General features: G+C 39.4%; 2 protein-coding genes across 12 annotated transcripts in view; one reads left to right on the forward strand and one right to left on the reverse strand.

Moving 5' to 3' along the window:
- Positions 1 to 12: 12 nt before the first annotated feature.
- Positions 13 to 13,481, forward strand: fhl1a (four and a half LIM domains 1a). 2 transcript variants are annotated; one of them, NM_001201302.1, is given in 6 exon segments: positions 13 to 82; positions 9,801 to 9,982; positions 10,208 to 10,385; positions 10,503 to 10,672; positions 12,291 to 12,477; positions 12,692 to 12,996. In NM_001201302.1, coding segments are annotated over 5 exon segments (846 nt in total). In that variant the 5' UTR covers positions 13 to 82; positions 9,801 to 9,826; the 3' UTR covers positions 12,847 to 12,996.
- Positions 13,482 to 15,174: 1,693 nt separating this feature from the next.
- The window catches only part of map7d3 (MAP7 domain containing 3), a 41,653-nt gene continuing 33,676 nt past the window's right edge, over positions 15,175 to 23,151 (reverse strand). For all 10 annotated transcript variants that reach the window (XM_017474710.3, XM_047157179.2, XM_017474716.3 and 7 more), the window contains 5 exons: positions 21,395 to 21,448; positions 21,210 to 21,282; positions 20,933 to 21,113; positions 16,729 to 17,003; positions 15,175 to 16,558 (listed from right to left, as the gene is read on the reverse strand). In XM_017474710.3, the coding sequence (XP_017330199.1) occupies positions 16,551 to 16,558; positions 16,729 to 17,003; positions 20,933 to 21,113; positions 21,210 to 21,282; positions 21,395 to 21,448 (591 nt within the window). In that variant the 3' untranslated portion in view covers positions 15,175 to 16,550. The remainder of the gene's footprint in view (positions 16,559 to 16,728; positions 17,004 to 20,932; positions 21,114 to 21,209; positions 21,283 to 21,394; positions 21,449 to 23,151) is intronic.

Raw genomic sequence — 23,151 nt, forward strand, 5'->3', positions numbered from 1 at the left:
ACCGTTACAGCACGCGCAGACTGAACAGCAGCAGCTACTGTGAGAGAAAAGAACTGCCTCATTTCCATAGCCTTACATTTTGGTAAGTTTTATATTCAAATTATCTTCTTCATGCATGGCTTCTTCACATAAAACCCAATAGATACCTACTTCTCTTGACTTGTAGATATCGTGTGTGTGTGTGTGTGTGTGTGTGTGTGTGTGTGTCTGCCTGTCTGTCTGTTGTCCTCAGAGTGTGAGTTCATCTCAAACCACAAGTATTTTGATGAAAGTTCAGGTTTTTTTATGTTATATAATGTGATTTGGAATTCAAAAAAATAACGGACCAGCACTAATGCATTTCTCTGAACAGTTTGGTTTAAAGAAATGATGGAATTTATAGTACAAGAATCTTCTCTGAACCAAACTGCAGAGTAAAATGTCCACAGTCATTCAATACAAGAGGAACCTGAAGATTAAATGAACTATATAAAATAACAAACAAAGGCCATACATAGCACAGTTTGCAGGACCGCGAAGGCCCTTATCCTGCCTTTAATACTGTTTTGATTCATTTATTTCAGACGTGATAGAACATATCGAGTCCCCTGCTGAAAAATGTATCGGTTTTAATGGAAACTGTAATGTAATGGTCCCTGTGGGTCTCCACTGGTTATCTGTTGGCTTCTATTGGTGGTATGTTATGTCTAGTGGAGGATCAATTGAAGGATCAATAGAACACCTTTGACATTTGGTAATGGTTTTAATGGTTAACAGCTGATGGCGTGTAATGGTATTTGTAGCATTAGAATTCCATGATGGTTTCTATTTTTTTTTTCTTCTTCTTCCCAGCAGGGAGGTCTTTGCTTTGCAAGTAAGGAACTTTTTTTTTTAGTAAGTAAGGAACTTTGTATTATTTATGTTTACAATGAAATCATAGTATCACAGTAATTTCATAGTCATGTTTTCTGAGACCAAACCTGAATCACACAGGCCTGATCAAGGCATTTAGACCTCATTAAGCCTCATACAGCTTTACTTCAGCTCAGCCAAAACCATGAGCTAATTCCTCCCTAGCAACTTTTACACACCTGGATGTTTGGCCAATACAATGACATCATGTCGCTTGGCATAAGAATTAGCTCCTTTCCCACTTTTCCTCCCTGTGGGGGGCCTTTTTCATGTCATCCTTTTGTCATTTTACACCTCTTCAGATTCTCTGATCTTTTTTTTGCTTTGTGCCTGTTGAGCAACACATAACATCAGAGCAGCATCATCCTTGCAAAAATATTTGTATGAGGTTAAGTGGTTTATCCATATAAGGTTTGTGTTGAGAGCACTGTTTGTACTCCTGGCTTAAGTGATCGAGAACTTTTCTGGAACACAATTTGTGTAATTAGTCACCAAAAGAGCTTCCAGCAGCTGGATTGTCTCATTTTCTCATCATGCTCCTCTGCACTCCACTAGGGGGAACCTCTGAGAACCTCTCAGTGCTGGAGGTCCTAATTAGGTAATGTGGAGCAGCTGTGACATGTACCGAGGCATTCTGTCCACTGGGGGCAGATTTGGATCCCTACCTCTCAACCTCTTGTCCATTATTCTCCTTTATCTCCAGCTGGCTGGATGTAAGCCATATGACTGTCCAACAGCGATAATACTAAACAGTTCTGTCTAATATTACATAACTGCATTGTGCCAATTCATCTCACCACAAAGGAATGAGGGTGGATAATCCAAATTATAAGGACCTAAGCTAAGTGGAAAAAGACAAAGACTGACCTTTGATAGGTCCAAATCTGAGCACAAAGTGTCGACTCTAATCTAAATATTAAATTTACAACTTCATAAAGATATGAATAAATATTCTTACAAATAATTACAGAGAAGAACATAACTTTATTTTGATTTAATGGGTTTTTGAGTTAGAAATGTGGACTGTTGAGCATGAGATTGGAATCAGTTTTTTTATTTATTATTATTATTATTATCTTTATTATTATTTAGAATTTTAGAAATACAGTGGGGAAAATAAGTATTGGACGTGTCAACATTTTTTTCAGTAAATATATTTCCTATGAGGTTATGAAATTTTCACCAGACTCTGGTATTAACTCAAGAAATCTGGAAATATAAAAAACTCGCAATATTAAAGTCCATATATAAGGTTATATGGAATAAAGTGGAATGACACAGGAAAAAAAGTATTGAACACGCTAAGAAAACGCAGTTCTCCAAGGCAAGGTAAGGCAAGGAACCAGCTAAAATACACAGAATACTTTTTTCCTGTGTCATTCCATTTTATTACACATAACTTTATTTATGAACTTTAATGTTGTGAATTCTTTATATTTCCAGATTTCTTATGTTACTGATGTCTGTTGAAAATTTCATATGAATAGCCTCATTGGAAATATATTTACTAAAATTTTTTTTTTTGACATGTCCAATACTTATTTTCCCCCACTGTATGTATATATAGTCCCTTAATGTGTAAGAGTGAAATAATACAAAATATTTATGCATTTCAGTAAAATGACTTGTCTATCACACTACTAACGTGATAATTTGTTGATTTTACTGACTGTGGTTGTAATTGAATAAAAACCCAATGATCTGTGCAACTGGTTTTGGTTCCTTTCTCAGAAAATGTGTGGTATTAAAGAATCAGCCAGAGGAGTGAGTGGAATAAAAATAATGCTGCAGTTACTTTCTTGACATTTATCCTCACGTACGTTTTCTGTCTGTGTGGCTTATCTAAGACTTCATCAGGGTAAAGTGTTTGGAGTCCACTCTGAAAACAATTCGCAGTGAATTCTTGCATGGAAATAACTTTCAGTAGTTATTTCTAATTAATAATAATTCCTTACATTTATATAGTGCTTTTCTATGCACTTAAAGCGATTTACCTAGTATTTTCGGGTTTGTCTCCTGAACCACCAGCATCCACCTGGATGATGCGACGGCAGCCATAGTGCGCCAGAATGCCCAGCACACACCAGCTATTAGGGGAGGAGAGAGTGATTTAGCCAATTCAGAGATGGGGATTATTAGGTGGCCATGATAGAGAAGGGTCAATGGGGGAATTTCACCAGGACACCGGGGTGAATTTCTGAGAGAATGTATGTAATGTTGCTTATTTTGAGCTGAAAGTTCCACACAACATATAATATGCTGCATGTGCACTTGTTAGTGGCTATAGATACAGATGATTTTGTCATATAACTGTGCAACTGTGAATGGTAATGGTAAACTGGATAGATAGAGCTCCCTAGTGAGAACTAAGGCTTAGTGCAGGCATGTCTAGAATGCTGCTTACCCAGTATGTCCCAGGTTTCTGTCTCTGTTTGTGTTCTTACTGCACATTCTTAAGAGAGATCACTTTCAGCATAGCACTCTGTGGATGGGCCTTAGTCGTGTATGTGACCTTTATGATGGAACAAGCTAGAATTCTGTTCAAGGTGTCAAAGAGGAACAAGCTCAAGTCCTGTCCGTTATAGTTTTATCCAGACAGGGTTAGGTAGGAATTTTGGGCACTTTGGCACGTTAATACTATACCCCACTCCACACCCTGCCTCACAGTTGTTCCCCCAGTTTTCTAACATCTCCTAGCTTTTTATGTTGCCCATGCACCCAGTAATTTGCCTATCAACAACTTATTTATTAACATACCCTTACAGCAAGCATGTTTAGACTGGATAACCATGAAAGTCATGAAATAGACCAGGTAGGTGCATCCACCAAGAGGACCGTACCAAGTTCAGGCCAAGCACTAGGTCAGTCAGCAGACCCAGAATGCATACGGGTTGAAAGAAACAAATGATAGAAAGCTGATTTGAAATAATGTATATAGTGGGTTTGGAAAGTATTCATACCTCTTCAGCACCTTTTATTGTATAATAAAATGTGTGGCATTAAACAATCAGCCACTTTCTTAACATTATCCTCACTGATGTTTTCTATCTGTGTGGCTTATCTAAAACTTCATCAGGATAAGGTGTTTGGAGTCCACACTGAAAACAATTCAAGGTCCTTTCAAGCTCACTCAGATTGGATGGGGAGTGTCTGTGCACTGCCATCTGTGAACATGTTTCTCCACAGGCATTCTAGGATGTTGAGACTTATTCTGAATCCACTGCAGTATTGTCAGGTTGTTGTCATGCTGAAAGGTGAACCTTCACCCCAGACCGAGGTTGTGTGCACTCTGGAGTAGGTTTTCTTCAAGGACCTCTGTATTTGTCTGCATTCATACTTCCATCAATTCTGAGTTTCCCCATCCCTGCCACTGAGAACTACCGCCATTGAATGATGCTACCACTACCATGCTTTACCACAGGGATAGTCCTGATTGATGGAGTATATTCTGAGATGGTTGTCCTACTGGCCGGTTCTCACATCTCTGCAGAAGACTTCTGAAGCTCTGTTTGAATGGCCACTGGTTTCTTGGATACCTTCCTGGCCAAGGCCCTTCGAGCCCTGTTACTGAATTTGGCTGTTAGAGCAGATGTAGGAAGTGTCCTGGTGGTTACAGACATCTTCTATTGAACAAAAATGGAGCCTATTGTGTTCCTGGGAACATTCACAGCTTTAGAAATGTTTTTATACACTTGCCAAGCTCTGTCTCAATATAATCTGATGCAGAGGTCTACACAGAGTTCCTTGGACTTCATGGCTTGGTATTTGGACTGACGTGCACTGTGAATTGTAGGACCTTACACATACAGGTATGTGCCTTTCTAAATCATGTCCAATCAATTGAATTTGCCAAAGAAGGACTCCAGACAAGTTCAAGTAATTAAAGTAAACAGGATGCACCTGAGCTCATTTTGGAGTGTGTTAGCCAAGGGTCTGGAAGTAACAGCAACCTGTTTCTATTTTATTTCTGGCAAGAACCCAGTTTCCTTCCAAGCCAGGGACATGCACAGACATTTTGGGTGGCAAGGGCTCAAGTGGAAAAAAAGGGCACTTCTCATAATTATTTATTGTAATTTATTTATTTATTTTTTTAAAAACAAAATATTAAATATATTAACACACACCCACACACAATAACTGATGGTGACCGAGGGAGGGCTGTCTGTATCACGTAAAGATCTATCAGCAGACAACAAACTAATAGAATGGATAGTTATTAGATGAGGGGCCTACGAACAAATTGATGAAGTTACTGTTTAAAACATTACATTTTCATGTAGTGGTCAACTTTGAGATTTTGGTCTATTTTGCTTCCATGTCATAATGTTGGGGACTGGGGAGGTGGTTGTAAAGAGCATTTGCTATCACTGAGCTCATGAGTGTTACTATTCATCTCATAAGCGCTTTTAACCACTTCTGAACCGGATCTGTGTCACATTTGTGGAAAATTTTAAAAAGTAACATTTGGATCGGTTCGTGTATTGTACCACTGTGACCTTGTGACACTGTGCCTGCTTTGCTGTGAGGATCCAGAGAGGATCTACAGTGGATGCAGCACTACAACTGGCCTTAATCCAGAGTTATCACAGAAAAAAAATGAAGACAAATTTAGTGCCAAGCTTAAATTCTCCCTTTCATTTAACCACTTTGCTTTTTCTTCTTCCAGTTTTCAGCCCTATAATTAAATATAAGCCATAGCCCCCCCACCCCCCCTTTCAATTCTTTTGTCTCTCAGTGATCTTGGAGAGCTAGGCTATGCATATTAGATTTAAAGAAACACCATTCCGCCTAATGGATAATAAAGACTCGGTAAGACATCCCTTCGGAAATTGGCTGTGTTGTGTTGGATCTTGTTTGAATTTGAGTTAGACTGTTGGTTATATTTTTGTGTACATGAACAGACGGCTTCCTGAAACACTACTCCTTTAACCCCATTTCCACTGGGGATTGCTCAGTTCCTTCAGATCTCAAAGACCTAAACTAAACCCTCCTTCATGATCCTATGCGATTCACACATTCTGACCTTCATAATCGGCCTTTATGAAAGGGCTGTAGATGGTCCTGACGGATCAAGAGCAGTGCCTCTGTCTGTGTGGAGGGGGTAAGATAACAGATGAGTGAGGTGATGTTTATGGGTTGTGCCAGTGGGAGTAAGCAGGGCTATTTCAGGCTTCCAGAAGGGATGGTCTCAGCAGAGGACAGGTGGGATGGCAGAGAAAGCTTTCCATCTCTATTGTATACTATAGTCACAGCTGCATATCCATCAAATGACTCATTCGCGCCAATGTCAACATTCCAACTTTTCAGAAATGTTAGATACGGAAACTATTTTAAAACACGTACATCATCACACAAATGTCAACAACAGCTATATGGGAAGCTACACAAAGGGGGGTCTGCAGACCACAGGGTCCATGAAGTATAGTTACAATTGTGGAAAATTCACAACCAACAATTGTGAATTATTATATTTATTATGCTCTTATCATTTTTATATTAGCCTCTTTGACTGGTCACTTGAATGGGTTTAATCCAAACCTCATTAACTCAAAATCACGTAGTCCTATAATTAATTTGAACTTTAATCTAGTGACAATATTAATAGAAACTCTGTGAGTGGATAGTTTAGAAACGTAGAGCTCTTTGTCACCAATAGGAACACCATTTCAGCAGGAACACCACATTAGTGTTTACACTCCAATATGTCTGACCCATCAACCCACAGTCGGAACAGTCTTTAGCGCTAAACACTAATCATGTTTCTTCTGTTTAATCACAAAGGTATTTTTGAGAAAGTGCAAGAATGTCGACTAAACTTGAGGTGTGACGTTGTGATCGATATATAGATTAATGCACCATTCTGTATGAAGTGGGATGGCTGAAAGTCCCATTATAAGTACAGAAGAAGAAAAAAAAACCCCTGAATAATAAAATTGACAATACTTACTTGAGACAATATCTGTTAGAAACCGCTAGAAGCTAATGCACAGAGATATGTTCCTGTTTCATCACTTAGGCTTTAAGACATGTGTGATAAATGCGGTTTAAAGTTTTAAGTCACGGTACAATAAATGAACAGACAAGTAAACGCAAGTACAACAGTGTTCATGAAAGGACGAGACATGCCCTAACAATCTGATGCACTGGTGAACACAAATGATAAAAGGCTAATGGCTTGTACAACATATCCACACGATCCAGACACATATGAGTGAAACATTATGTTTGATCAATGATAAACACACACACACACATTACTGTATGTAAACACATTAAGAATACCGTAGAGCTGATCTGCTGATTCATTTCAGTATAGTACACAAATGTCAAACCTGAAAATGTCAAGAGATGCTTCCCTGTATCTAAATCCCTGCTGCTGAAATTCTTCTCTATATTGATGTCAACAAAGGAATTCAATCTCTATACTCTCCTCTTCCCAGACTCCTTTGGGGGAATACCCTAACTTGGTTAGAACATGTGGTGGTTTAAGTATGATAAAGCTTGTGGCAGCACAGAGTGTTTGGGGGTGGTTTGAAGTTGGGGTTATGCAAGTAGGGAGTGGGGTATTGGTGAGTACTGGGGGCAGGCGTGGTTTTGACTAGGTATATATATATGTAACTGTGGGGATAGTTTTTATTTACTCTCTACATTGGCTTCCTTGGTCCAAGAGCTTCTCTCTTTTGCCAGAGACTAACCATGACTTTCTACAGGCACTCAGGTAAAAAGTGAGATATGGTTTGATTTGTAGAGCATCATGCAAGGATGCTTGCTCTTTTTTACACCTAAATTCTGGAACTGATTGCCCTACGGGCTGTAATCTGCTGGATGTTGACATTATCAGTACTCAGTATTGTGATTGTGCTGTAGGATTTGGGTAATTTGGGGTAATTTCTCGTTTGTTTTTGTTGTAAGATCTGAAATCTATAGATCTTAAATCAAAAGCCTGTGTAACACTAATAAGATGTTTGTTCTGGTGCGGTGGTTATTGTTGGCAAAGCCTTTTTGTGTGACCTTTGACTTATTGCTGGGTTTTAAAGGTTTGGATAACTGGTTTTGAATATATGGGTCTTTATGAAAGTAAACAAAGAAAAGAATTCAATACTTAGGCTTATGTGCTATGGATTATTATGTCATAAGCTTTATAAAAATATATTTCTGGTCTCTGCTTTAGATACAGGAGTTTCTATTTTGGATTTGTTGATCATTGCTGGCTCTTCCTCAGTGACTCAGTTGAATCCTATGTAGACCTTTTCGGATGGGCCGTGTTCTTCCCACTGGGACAAAATTGGTACTCTATTAAACCCTCTGGCAGAACACACCAAAAGGATCACAGGAGAAGTTGTGTGGTGAAGCCAAATGCCCTCATAGTGCTCAGGTCACATGGATGAAGTTCAGATTCAGACTCCACAGCACAATGACTTATTTCCTGTTAGTTCAAGCGAGCCCAATCCCATTCCCTATAATCTACAATGCTTTAAAAGCTTAGTTCCAACATAATATTCAAGTTGAAGGCTGGAACTAAACCCTACCGTACATTAGATCTGCAGGAGCAGGGATGGTCGCGATCTGTTCTGTGAATGGACACCGATGTTTTGAAACTGCAAATGAAAACATTACATAGTAGAGAACATTAACAGTTGGAATGTCAATGCCATGAGTAAAGTGTTTCAGCAATATCATTTGAACGGTCATTTGACTATGCTTTGGGATTCAGCCACAAGACCTACCTTTTGAATGGTTAATGCATCTTAACAAGACATTCTTAGTACAAGCTTCCTGAATCATCTTCACACATCACTACGGAGGGTGCTAGAGGTTATTCTTTAAAAAATACATAACAACATACAACATTTTAAGTTTTACTCTGGAAGCTGACAAGAATTTAAGGTCAATAATATTGCAGAATCAATCATATATTGTGCATTTGAGGCGATCTTAAGCATGTTGCACATTAGCTCATAATCAGAAGTTGAGATTTTGAGGAAGGTTTGGCTTACGGTTTTGAGACGCTCTAACACTTTGGTCTTTGTATCTTCCATGTTGTTATTAACTATCCTTTTAATTAAATTATGATGATTTTCTTCTGTGAATAATATCCTGCTTGTTCTGGTCTGATATCTTCAAAACCTGCTACTCATACCGACCTCTGGGCAACTATGGGCCGTTTATATTATATGCTACCTGTGTAACTATGGGAACGACAACAGTGATCGGATGCCGCCAGGAAAATTCCACTGGAACTTCAAAAAGTACAAACTCTGTCGTCAATGGTCAGTATGTACATGTAGCTCTGTCAATATTAAGTGAAGGTGTAAAAGCTAGTTGGAACTCATAATTGTGGTCAGCTGCATAGCTGTCCTTTCATACATGTCCCTTCGATGTTTGGTATGCGGTTGCCAGGCTATGCGTGATTACAGCCAACATGAATGGAGAACGGATTAGCCGGAGACCATTCATCATCCCATTCTCATCTTTCAGGCATGGCTTTCATGGAACATCTGAGTCACCAACACAGATATACAGCTGCAGTATCATTGTATTATTTTTTTCATAGGTTAAATAAAGCTGCTGACATTTGGTGCTGCTAATACTAACAAACTGACACATCTTGAAAGAATTTAGCGCTGCATTGTTAGACTTTATGAATGTGCCAAGATAAATATTGTGATCGAAACAACAACAACAACAACAACCACCACCGAGCCCTGGTTTTAAACATATCATCATTTTTGATATTCTTAATCTGTCCTGTACTGACCTCTTGAGGCAACCATAACAAGAACAATAAAGTATAATAGAATATACATTTTTCAAATGTGAAAACTGAATTGAATCAGGTTTATAAATACATATCAACATGTCTAACTGTTCAAAACGTATCTTCTTTCTCTTGCCTGATGTCGCTACAGGCCCACGTAGTTATACGAGCTCCATCATGACGGAGCGCTTCAACTGCTTCTACTGCAGAGATGACCTGCATGGCAAGAAGTACATCCAGAAGGATGAGAAGCATGTGTGCGTGCGCTGCTTTGACAAGCTGTGCGCCAACACCTGTGCGGAATGCCGTCGACCTATCGGAGCTGATGCGAAGGTGGACTTCCTGTTCATTTACCAGAGAAAATACTTTGACAAGCTTTAATCTCTGTTAACCACCAACTCCTAGAATCAGATTTACCTTATGAAAATATCGTATCCTTTAATTAGTAGATTTTAAAACGTACTGTAAGTGCATATAGCATATACGTGGTGTTTAGCGTATACAGCTGACGCCTTAATAAAGACGAGTTCTCATTCTTTTCATTCCTTGCGTTTTAAGGAGCTGACCCATAAGAACCGGCATTGGCACGAGGACTGCTTCCGCTGCGCCAAGTGCTACAAGCCGCTGGCCAATGAGTCTTTCGCCACTAAAGACGATGGCAAGATCATGTGTGGGAAGTGTGGTGCCCGTGAGGACTCACCCCGCTGCCAGGGCTGCTACAAAGTCATCATGCCTGGTGTGTGATTCCAGTCATTCGAACTAGTGTCTGTTATCACTGTCACATCGTTAGCTAATTTAACCTACGATTGAGTATTCTTTCAAGACAGCTCTTGGCCACTGTGTTTTCCATCAGGGTCTCAAAACGTGGAGTACAAGCATAAAGTGTGGCATGAGGAGTGCTTCATCTGCTTTGAGTGCAAGCAGCCAATCCGCTCGCAGAGTTTCCTGCCCAAGGGGGATGAATTCTACTGCAGCGCATGCCATGAGAAGAAGTTCGCTAAGAACTGTGCTCGCTGCAAGGAGGTGACGGATGCAAGGATAGAGTAGAGCAGAGATTCCCAACCAGGGGGTCACTGAGGGCATTAGGCTTCACACAAGGGGGACAGAACGCGCTTTAACAAATGAATTAGTGAAGTAAAATACTGGGCCACTGACCGTCACACACCGAAGCATCTTGACGTGTTTGAACATACGCTTTCAGTACAGTTGTGCACAAAAGTTTGCATACCCCTTGCAGAATCTGCTAAATCTTAATACTGTTTACAGAATAAGAGGGATCATAAAAATCCCATGTTGTTGTTTCTTTAGTCCTGTCCTGAATAAGCTATTCCATATAACTGATGTTTACATATAGTCCACAAGACAAGATAATAGCTGAATTTATTAAAATGACCCCGTTCAAAAGTTTACACACCCTTGATTCTTAATACTGTGTGTCATTACCTGGATGATCCACGACTATTACATAAGGTGCAAACATTCACTGATGCTCAGGAAGGCAACACAATGATCGGTGTAAATTGTTAGTATTTTGTCTTCTGGGAGACATGTAACGGTCTTATTTTGTGTCTGAAGGACAGTACTAAATGAATAAAAAGATCTTTAAACAAAATAATTTACACTGATCATCCTGTTCAAAAGTTTACATCCCCCTGGCTCTTAATGTATCGTGTTACCTTCTTGAACATCAGTGAATGTTTGCACTTTATGTAATAGTCGTGTACGAGTCCCTCAGTTGTCCTCAGTGTGAAAAGACGGATCTCAACATCATATAGTCGCTGTTGGAAAGGGGTCAAATATGCAGAATACGCTGGAAAAGCAAAGAATGTGCAGGACCTAGAGGATTATTCTGAAGAACAGTGGGCAGTTTAACTGCTCAGGACAAACAAAGGACTCATGAACAACCATCACAAAACATAAAAACAGTCGTGGATCATCCAGGTACTGACGCACAGTATTAACAATTAAGGGTGTGTAAACTTCTGAACGTGGTCATTTGTATAAATTCAGCTATTATCTTGTCTTGTGGACTATATGTAAACATCAGTGATGTGGAATAGCTTATTCAGGACAGGACTAAGTAAACAACAACATGGGATTTTTATGATCCCTCTTTTGTTGTTTTAAGATTTAGCAAATTCTGCAAGGGGTATACAAACTTTTGGGCACAACTGTATGTGGCATAGACCTTGAAAACACTCCATAGAACCACTTCATTCTATTCGTTGCTCTAGCAATGTACAATTCGTATATTAATGATAGCAAAGTCTGATTCCACAATCCAAATGCAACCCGCAAGTCCTAGAAATAATTTTCCGCTTCATGAAACCTCTCCGCTTATGTAAAGATAACCGGGAAAGCCCTGCCTATATTAAATATTCCGAATCTGCTTCCCTTCCCCTCTGCCATCCACACACCAGTCTATAAAACACGTCGTTTGATCCAGTTCAGCGTACGATGGGAACCACTAGAGTAGCGGATAAAAAGAAAATCCCGAGTGACGAACGGACACGTGTTTTTTTTTTTCCATTATTTTAAATCACTAGAGGTTTAGCAGATTTCTGTAATTTAATATCGGATTTCAGTGCTGAAAATTTGAACAATGTTCTCTTTAAAACTTTTGTGTCAACCATTTTTCCAGCCCATCACCTCTGGTGGGATCAACTATCAGGATAAACCGTGGCACTCTGAATGCTTCGTGTGCAACACCTGCAAGAAGCCGCTGGCTGGAGCTCGCTTCACTGCTCACGAGGACGACTTCTACTGTGTGGACTGCTACAAGACCTCTGTGGCCAAGAAATGCTCTGGATGTCAGAACCCCATCACTGGTAAATATGGATGTTGTTGAGTTGTGTGTAGGGATAGTTTTTAAGAGGCCCACACCAACATACATAGTGATGGTCGACAGCAACATAGATTTAATATGCTGAAAATGCGACTTGACGCTTTAGTCAATTTTAATAGTGAGAAACCAATAATAAGTGTGTGTGTTGGGAAATAATCATCTCCTTTTTGACACCCACATAAATACGCTTCTTGCAGGTTTTGGCAGAGGGACTAATGTCGTGAACTACGAAGACCACACTTGGCATGAGTACTGCTTTAACTGTAAGAAGTGCTCTCTGTCCTTGGCACACAAGCGCTTCGTCCTGCATGAAGAGAACATCTACTGCCCCGACTGTGCCAAAAAGCTGTGAGACCACAGCCACTCTTTACAGATTTCATTTAAAGGAACAGTTTCCACTCTATACTGGTGGGAACTGTAATTCATTATTCGCATTGCTCCTTTAAATGGTGATTTATTAAGCAAACAAACGGATAAAAAGTAATGAACGCAAAGACAAAAAGAAAGAAAAAGAAAAGCACTGACTGGCTGAGAGGATGGTTTTAGTGATGAGAGGCTTCACGTCACTAACCCCCCCCCAAAAAAAAAACAAAAAACAAAAAAACAGGCAGTATTTAAGTAGAAAATAGTGAGTGGTGTGCAATTAATATAACAAATACACATTTATAGTCAGTTATCTGTAACCTTCACAGCAATACACGAGTGCCTCTGATGAGCAGTAATATTGAATTTTAAATATATGAAACCATGCTTTACTGGAAGCATGCTTTACTGGAAGATTTCTTGTCATGAAGATTTAAAGCAAACCTTTTCATGTTGCTTCGTGGAAATGTATTAACGCACCTGAGTATTAGGTTTTTCGGAAATTATGACGCGTGACACACACATTTAACACGAATCCTTTGGCATGCGACTATATTAGTATATACTTTATTCATGGGTGATGTAACAATGAATCTGAACAATAAACTTCGAGCTTCAACTAAAGCCTTCATTTCTGAGTTATGAAAGAACAAGTATATTACAGTTGGTATGAGCAACTTTAACATCAAAAAACATTGACTTCTTTTATCTATATCTAAACTTTATTTGAACAGTTTATAGTCTTTTTTTTTTTCTTTTTTCCAGTAGAGTTTGGGTCAAATTTACAACTATAACTTGTAGTCAGGACTACTTCAAGATACAGAATATTGCATCCTAGTTAGGGCCCCTGGTAAAGTAAAATGATTGTCATGGCCAGTGAAAGCACGTCATGTAACATTTAGTATTCAATATATGAAAATAAATAGGTCTCTCACTTTATTCCTAAGGCACCATTCGACCACCATGGTGAGCACTGGATGCTAGAGAACAGCTCTGAAACCCAAAACACTCAAGGGTTTACAGGGTCATGGGGGGAGGAAGCAGCAACTGCACTGGGGGGACCATGCTGCCTTCCTGCAAAAGCAACACATCAAAAACACACACACACACACACACACGACTGACTGCATCTGCAGCAGCCACCGCAAGACTCTAAGCACTTTGGGGTGTCTAACGTTTTTGAGGTAGGGAGGGACTGCTGAAAGACTAAAATAAATGCAGCCCATCTCTCCCTTACACGCCAAGCACGTTTATTTTTTCTTGCCCCCCCCCATTGTCCGAGTGTGTCACCACCGGAATTCTGGACAGTGTTTGGGTCTCAACCTGAACGTTTCAACTGAAGAGTGTCTCTTATCCTGGAGAAAAATGCCAATCAACTAAAGCAGTGAGCAACAAAAGATGGCTTTCAAGTAAGTGATCCATGCCTATATTGGAAAGAGTGGTGTTATGAGAGGAATGATACTAATTAGTTCATTAGTAAATGACCACGATCTTTAAATAGTGAAATGCCCTGCGCTCAGTGGCCGCAGTCATTTCCGAGTAAACTAGTGTGTGTGTGTAATATTATATTTTTTTTTATATATATATATATATATATATATATATATATATATATATATATATATATATATATATATATATATATATATATATATATATATATATATATATAAAGTCAACACATGCCCAATATAGACTATGGACCCATAACAGTCTCTACTCGACACTTCAAGCATTTGAGGTTCAAGCTTTTCCTTGCAACTACTAACAACAGCACTATGGACAGGAACTCAAACAGTATTCGCTCTTTTAGTTACGAGTCCTGAGCACAATCCATCTGGATCCACCACCAGGATTCCCCAATTTTTAACTTATAAACAAGGTCCACATGCTTCATTTCTATGCAACCATATTCAAATCAACCTGACTGCAATAATGGAATCGTATTTTACCCGACTTGCATGCAACCTCCTGCAACATTCATATTCCTCATCCATTCATTCCCCTGACAAAAAACAAACAAACAAACAAACAACCCCAAAACAAACAAGGCCAGGCTCTTTAAATGTCTAGATCAGATGCTGTTGCGTAGCAGCGGTACAGATGTACACCAGAGAGTAACCAACCACAATACACTTCCCTTTCACTTACTCACTATTCCCCAAGCCATAAAATAACAGCTGAATACTGATCACGTTCATAATACTTACACAAGTAGAAATAGAGTTTTAAATATTATCTTAATATACGAGATCAATTTTACAAGACATAAAACTGGCTGAGCCGCTGGATTAAGGATCCTTTTTTAAAAAAAAAAAAAAAAAACAAAAAAAACCCAAAACAAAACGAGAGGAGCAGAAATAAAACGGCAGTCTCCAAAACCCTTTAGGACCTGACAAAAGTACGACCCTGAGGGAACGTGGGGTTTTACACAACACTAGCAATGATTCAAGCTTTGAAAACAGAACAGAGAATTGCCTCTGCCTAACACCCTAAAAGGAACATCATCATGCACCTAAACAGCTCATCGAAATGTGCAGTTATTAACAGATTACAGTAATTCCTGTGTGCTATAATTACAGATTCACGCTGACAGTCAAAGATGTACTTTAGTTTCGGGATGGTCTTAAATGAGACTTTATGTGAATACCTAACCATGTTTACACTCATGTAGAGATAGATGTAGGGGAAAATGGCAACATAGGGCAACAGCCACCAACCGGAAACTTACAATGTTAAAACTACATTCAACAAGTTATAAATGTTTGCAAGATTTGTTTTTTTTTTTTTTTGCCTCAAGCACCATGATCCTTTACAGATTAAAGCAACTTGACAAGGAATCGGCTTAGCTTGAAATTCAGCACTTTTAACCAGATCCCATTTTGTCACCTTTTCATGAAATATCTTGACTAAGATTGGTTACGGTTAGGATTTATACAATGCTTCACAGCAGGAGAGAGGAAAATGACCAGCCGATTGGCCCGAGTCCTCACATTAGATTGGGCAGAAGCTGGAAAATGCAGATAAGGTGCCACATGCGTCAATGTAACTTGAAGGAACCACTGCCAAGGCTGTGTGCATTACTGTTGTTGAGCACTACTCGGTTCACAAACATTTTTATACCAGTGTGAGAGACAGCTGGAGGTGTTCCTATTCTGACCTCAGTGGCGTTACTTCACATTAATTGCTCATTTCTGCTTAGGTCCACTGACCGTTTGGGATCACTTGCAACAGTTAATATTGAAATACAATGGAATGCAAATAAGGAAAAAAAAAAATTGACAAATACAGAAAGGGACAAGTCATAAAATGCAAAGTCAGAAGAATAAATTACAAAAGACTCAACATAAAAAAATCTAAATAACATTAATGAGAAGAGGAGAGGAAAAAAAAAAGTAAAAAAACAGACAAGATGCCAACAATGAAAAGAAAGAGAGTCAGGAAAACAGAAAATTAAGCATAAAGGAAGATGATGTTTCCCTGAAGCGTTTGTTTCTTATTTTCAGCTATAACCTTTAAAAAAAACACAAAAAACAAATATTCGACTTTATTTTCGGAGGTGCAGACGTTGAGGCCTTCCTCTGTGATTCGGAGCTTCTCTGGCTGTCCAGGTGAGCACAAGGTACTTTGGAACTCAACCAGACAAACATCATGGAGTGCAATTAGCAAGCGTCCTTGGCTGAAGTCATCAAATCAAATCTCTGAGGACAATTGTGTTGGGGAAGAGAACGGGAGAGACAGGGCAGGGACGAAAAGGTGGGGCAATTCAGTACAATGCATATATCTTTAACAGGAGGCTATTTATTTGTCTCAAAAAGTCATTAAGGATACAAGATATAGGAATTATACATGAAACATTAAAAATCCTCACCGGACAGGGCTTCAATGGGCTGAGCTGGATGGAGGGAGTTCACAGGTGCCGGCTTGTCTTCAAAGGCCACTCTGGGTCCTTCAGGTCCCACACCGCAGTCTATTAGACTCTGATTACAGGCGTCAGGCTCCATGAGCGGCCGGCCTTTAGTGTGAACTCCCAGATCGATGATCTCTTCAAAGCTCCAGGACCCTGCTTTCCCATTCAGCCCCATCTTACAGTCCTCATTCACAAACTCCGAGCCCTCCACCAGGTGTGCCTTCGGACAAGAATTACTAGAGGAGACAGAATTGAAGCTTTAACCGATGAAGCAGCTGACTGTGTTAATAAAAATTCTTTAAACATTGCCTTGTGTCATGAGTATCAGGATTAGATCTGGGTAGAGATTACCATATGGTAAGGTGTCCAAGCTACATTTGATTACCTCAAACTATACCAGGAGAGCGACAGATATTTCTGAAGCATTCTGGCACGGTCATATTTTGAGGTCATACATATAGTTTATTAATTGGTTATACAATTAATAAAGCTGGATTGAACGTGCATCTGATACAGTGTGCTGTTGTGGTAGGCACATCCAGTCATGTGGAAAAAATAAGTACACCCCATGGAAATTGTTGGCTTTTTGACACATTTGTACAAGCAAACATTTGCAGGGCTCGTACAGATGCTTCCTAATGAAATTCCAGGACTTTTCAAGCACTATTTTTTGTTTTCAAGGACTATACAAGAGATTCAAACATATTCTTTAATTTCCTTTTTGTAAATGCCAAAAATAAATAAATAATAATATTAATAATAATAATAATAATAATAATAATAATAATAATACACAATCAATTTTTATATGATGCCTTTTGCAACCATGCTGGACTAAATTTGCATTTCCCAGGCACTGCTTCATCTTCACTATAACATCTATATACAGGGTGTCCCAAAAGTGTTCATACATAAGAGAAATTTACATTTTTTTAAGCAAAATGTCTCTCAAAATATTTCATACTTACATATATTCAACAAAAATACCAACAGATGTGATATTCTTCTATGGAAAAAGTAAGTAAACCCTAGAGCTCAGAAGTTAGTACTGCCCCCTTTAGCAGAAATAACTTCTTGTAGGCATTTTGCATAATTGTCCACCAGACTTGCTGGAATTTTTGTCCACTTTTCCATGCAATATTCACATTATCTTCAAGCACTCTTTGATATGATGCAGAATTCATTGTTGAATCAATGAATGCAAGCTGTCCTGTCCCTGATGCAGCAAAGCAACCCCGAACCATAACATTTCCACCACTGTGCTTCACAGTTGGTATGAGGTGCTTCACCTGAAAAGCTGTCTTTGGTCTGTGCCAAACATGTCTGCTGTTACTGTGGCCAAACAACTCTTCTATCTTTGATTCGTCTGTCCAGAGAACATTATTCCAAAAGGCCTGGTCTTTGCCTATATACTCATTGGCAAATTGTAGTCTTGCAAAGGCTTTTTCCTGGCACGCCTCACATGCAGGTCAAATTTGTACAATCTCTTTCTGATTGAAGAAGTATGCACTTTGACACCAACAGTTGCAAGACGTACTAGTAGATCTTGTGATGAAATTTTGAGGTGCTTGGAGATTTCTTTTTGCATCGGATGGTCTGTTCTTGGGCTGAATTTGATGGGACAGCCAGTCCAAGACAAATTGGCAGTTGTTTAAAATCTGCACCATTTGTAGATGATTTTCCTTACAGGGGAATGATGTATTTCAAATAATTTGGAGATATTTTTAAATCCCTTGCCAGACTCATAGGCACCCACAACCTCTTTTTTTTCTGAAGGCCTTACAGAACTCTTTAGATCTGGGCATGATGACACCATACACCTCAATAGCAAAGGGAACACCAGACACTAGATATGAGAGGTTTAAATAAGACAGGTTCCACCTGCACTCCCTAAGCAGGTTCTAATAACTGGCACCCAATCCTGAACACCTGATTCTAATTTGATGGATTTGAAGGTGTGATAAATGTAGGAGTGTACAGTGAGGGAAAAAAGTATTTGATCCCCTGCTGATTTTGTACGTTTGCCCACTGACAAAGAAATTATCATTCTATAATTTTAATGGTAGATTTATTTGAACAGTGAGAGACAGAATAACAACAAAAAAAATCCAGAAAAATGCATGTCAAAAGTGTTATAACTTGATTTGCATTTTAATGAGGGAAATATGTATTTGACCCCTCTGCAAAACCTGACTTAGTACTTGGTGGCAAAACCCTTGTTGGCAAGGTTTGCACACATCTCAGGAGGGATTTTGTCCCACTCCTCTTTGCAGATTCTCTCCAAGTCATTAAGGTTTCGAGGCTGACGTTTGGCAACTCGAACCTTCAGCTCCCTCCACAGATTTTCTATGGGATTAAGGTCTGGAGACTGGCTAGGCCACTCCAGGACCTTAATGTGCTTCTTCTTGAGCCACTCCTTTGTTGCCTTGTCCGTGTGTTTTGGGTCATTGTCATGCTGGAATACCAATCCACGACCCATTTTCAATGCCCTGGCTGAGGGAAGGAGGTTCTCACCCAAGATTTGACGGTACATGGCCCCATCCATCGTCCCTTTGATGCGGTGAAGTTGTCCTGTCCCCTTAGCAGAAAAACACCCCTAAAGCATAATGTTTCCACCTCCATGTTTGACGGTGGGGATGGTGTTCTTGGGGTCATAGGCAGCATTCCTCCTCCTCCAAACACGGCAAGTTGAGTTGATGCCAAAGAGCTCCATTTTGTTCTCATCTGACCACAACACTTTCACCCAGTTATCCTCTGAATCATTCAGATGTTCATTGGCAAACTTCAGACGGGCATGTATATGTGCTTTTTTGAGCAGGGGGACCTTGCCGGCGCTGCAGGATTTCAGTCCTTCACGGCGTAGTGTGTTACCAATTGTTTTCTTGGTGACTATGGTCCCAGCTGCCTTGAGATCATTGACAAGATCCTCCCGTGTAGTTCTGGGCTGATTCCTCACTGTTCGCAACTCCACGAGGTGAGATCTTGCATGGAGCCCCAGGCCGAGGGAGATTGACAATTCTTTTGAGTTTCTTCCATTTGTGAATAATCGCACCAACTGTTGTCACCTTCTCACCAAGCTGCTTGGCAATGGTCTTGTAGCCCATTCCAGACTTGTGTAGGTCTACAATCTTGTCTCTGACATCCTTGGAGAGCTCTTTGGTCTTGGCCATGGTGGAGAGTTTGGAATCTGATCGATTGATTGCTTCTGTGGACAGGTGTCTTTTATATAGGTAACAAGCTGAGATTAGGAGCACTCCCTTTAAGAGTGTGCTCCTAATCTCAGCTCGTTACCTGTATAAAAGACACCTGGGAGCCAGAAATCTATCTGATTGAGAGCGGGTCAAATACTTATTTCCCTCATTAAAATGCAAATCAATTTATAACATTTTTGACATGCGTTTTTCTGGATTTTCTTCTTGTTATTCTGTCTGTCACTGTTCAAATAAATCTACCATTAAAATTATAGAATGATCATTTCTTTGTCAGTGGGCAAACATACAAAATCAGCAGGGGATCAAATTCTTCTTTCCCTCACTGTACTTACTTTTTCCATGTGACAAATTTGTTTTTTTGTTTTTGTGTAATTTAGAATGTGAAAATTACTACTAAATATCAATTTTACATCATTTGATAGAGTGTATCAATTTCAATGGGGTGTACTTGTTTTTTCATGCTCCCTTGAACTTTAACACACACTTATCTGGCAACCTGAACTGGTTATCTTGCCTAGCCTCTTCCTAACCTGCCTCCTTTTACTGGGGTGAAGTTGAAGTTGGTTGGTTTCAAAACCCCATCTCACAGCAGACATCTATGACTAATTCTACTGTGGGGGAGGCCATTTATCACTTTAAAAGGGTCAGTAAATTCAGCACTTTACACAATTTTAAATGACCCCCACATCTATGCGTAGCTGTCCCCATCAACCCCATCAACAAAGTGTTTCCAGTTAGAGACAGCACATAAAATCACGATTATGGAAACTTTTTTTTTTTTTTGCACAAAACAACTGGAAACAAGTATCATGTCATGTTTCTATGTAACAGGCAATGCAGCAAATCAGGCATTAATATGACCAACTGGACTCACATGACTAGTGTAAATGCATGTGAGTAAAAAGACTTGAAATAACCAGGCATGAACAGATAAGATAAGCTGTTTTCTGTACCTGACGGCTGTGGGCTGTGCTGCGCTGAGGCCATTGTTGTTTTCTTTGTCATCCACTTTGGTCTGTTCATTCACACCATCAAGTGGCTCTTCTGATTCCAGTCGGCCTTCTTCTGAAGACATGCCTTGCTCCTGGATGTCTGCTTGGTTGATGACCTCTGTGTTTTGCTCTGATTGGTCCTCTGAAATCAGAAAGATCAGGACTGTGTGATTATTAAAAAGCAGACAGAGTCTATGTAATTAATGCCAGCGTGTACATTACGTATATTAACACTTACCCTTGGTTTCACAGTTTAGCTGGTCAGTAACCTCGTCACCATTCTCGTCTGGAATGCCTGTCTCATCGTTACCCTGCAGAAAAGTGTGACCCAAAAATTGAAAGCCCTGTTACAGTTACTTTTAAATTTACAAAAGCCCTAAACCTAAGCAATTTATAATTCGAAAAAAATATTAGCAGACTTGCCTTGAAATCATTTTGGTCCATTTTTCTGGTTCTCTTCATAATTTCCTCGATTCTCTGAAACAAAACCATAAAACACTTCTTTATTTTTTTAATTTTTTTTTTTTAACAGTTAAAAAATTTATGTGACTAAATGATAAAATTCTACATGTAATCCTTTATGAACAATGGAAAATATCTCTCTCAAATGCTTTAGACCTTCTGATGAGGCCACTCTGCTGATAAAGGACACGTCCATTTGTGTTCTGAAATGAAAAAGGTGATCCAGTACAGGGACTTCATGGTCTACTCTGATGGTTACAGTTTATCGGTACATTCAATGAATAGACGTGTTCTGGTTGATCGGCTCCTTGGTGGAGAACAGAGAGCCAGCTGTACAAAAATGCCTGTATCTTTAGTCTTCTGGGCATCAGATCAAACAGGGCCTCCCACATATATCTCAAGAAAACCCAAGGCATTAGAGAGGATAAAATGCAGGACTTTGAATTGAAATGTCTGTTCTTGGAAGGCAAACCTCAAAAAGGATCTTGGATATGGGGACGTGAAAACATACATTGTGCAGATGCACTGACGTTAACTAGTCCAGTGGCTGCACAGCATGAACATCATCTCAAAGCCTTTACATTTAAAACATTAGGGCTTTAGGAAGAAGTTCAACCCTCCCAAATCTTGAACTTGAATCAGATGGAAACCACTGATTGTGAAGAACCCCTTTTCTGAACTGTAGGGTCTACTCTTTCCTCTGTCCAAGTGGGAATAAACTTCTTGGGACAGAGGGGCAAACAAGACTAGGTTAGATACTTACAAGATCCTTAGCAGGGAAAAAGTTGAGTACCCCCAGTGCACCCCAAACTCAGCTTCGACTCCAAATCAGGGTCTAAATGTTGTGCCATGGTGGCACTGCTGCACAGTTAATGCAAGGAAAGCCCGAACTACAGACTGCCCCCCTGAAATGGTCAATGAACCAATCCTGAAGCATGGACGTTTGCCCACAAACGGTAAGAAAATAGCAAGGCAAAAGTTTGGTACGACTATTACTTAATTATTAGCATCTCTTTGATGTTTTTATTTATTTATTTATTTATTTATTTTTAAAGTCCTTCCTTCTTGCTTTGCACTGACTCACAAGACAGGGGTTTACAAATTCACAAGCTACAGTTCATCTGATTCGAAGTGTCTTTCATGTCCCTCATATTCTCCCCTTCAGTAAATTGGCTTTTTTTACTGGGTGGATTTTATTTGAAGAACAGCAGAAAAGCATAGTTTTCCGGTGTCTCCCATATTGCCAAAGATAGGGGTCAAAAGTCTTAAAGGCTCTGGATACACCAAAGATGTTGTCTCTGTGTGCATTTGCTCCCAATTTTTAACTGACCAGTCTACCTCGCTGACAGTAAACAAGCAAATTCAAACAAGATTGCAGGATGAGACAAGGATGAGAAAAACAGCAAATGGAGGGATTACTGTTTAGATCGTTTTAAATGTCAAATGAACTTTGCACTTGCATTTTAAATAGGGCAGCCACTGTACATTGCTGCACAGAAAAACAAGTTTTGCAAATGAATTTGAGTTATGTTTCAAATTATGCACAAGGGAAATGCAAGACTCATCTCTGAATTACGCTTTTCTTTTTTTTTTTAAATTGGCGTTTCAAACTGAATAATAAATGCTGCCATTATTAGAAGAGGAGAAAACCCACAATATAGGGAAAGTATAGGGATAATGGAAAACGTAGGTATCAATCTCATCTGCATTTCTGTGCT

This window comes from Ictalurus punctatus, chromosome 8 (assembly GCF_001660625.3).
Source record: "Ictalurus punctatus breed USDA103 chromosome 8, Coco_2.0, whole genome shotgun sequence".
In the NCBI taxonomy this organism is placed as follows: domain Eukaryota; kingdom Metazoa; phylum Chordata; class Actinopteri; order Siluriformes; family Ictaluridae; genus Ictalurus; species Ictalurus punctatus.

Coding starts and splice junctions, on each gene's coding strand:
- fhl1a (XM_017473321.3), top strand. CDS start 7,588: ATGACTTTCTACAGGCACTCAG. Junction 9,983..10,207: donor CTATCGGAGCTGATGCGAAG/GTGGACTTCCTG, acceptor TTGCGTTTTAAG/GAGCTGACCCATAAGAACCG. Junction 12,478..12,691: donor ATGTCAGAACCCCATCACTG/GTAAATATGGAT, acceptor CGCTTCTTGCAG/GTTTTGGCAGAGGGACTAAT.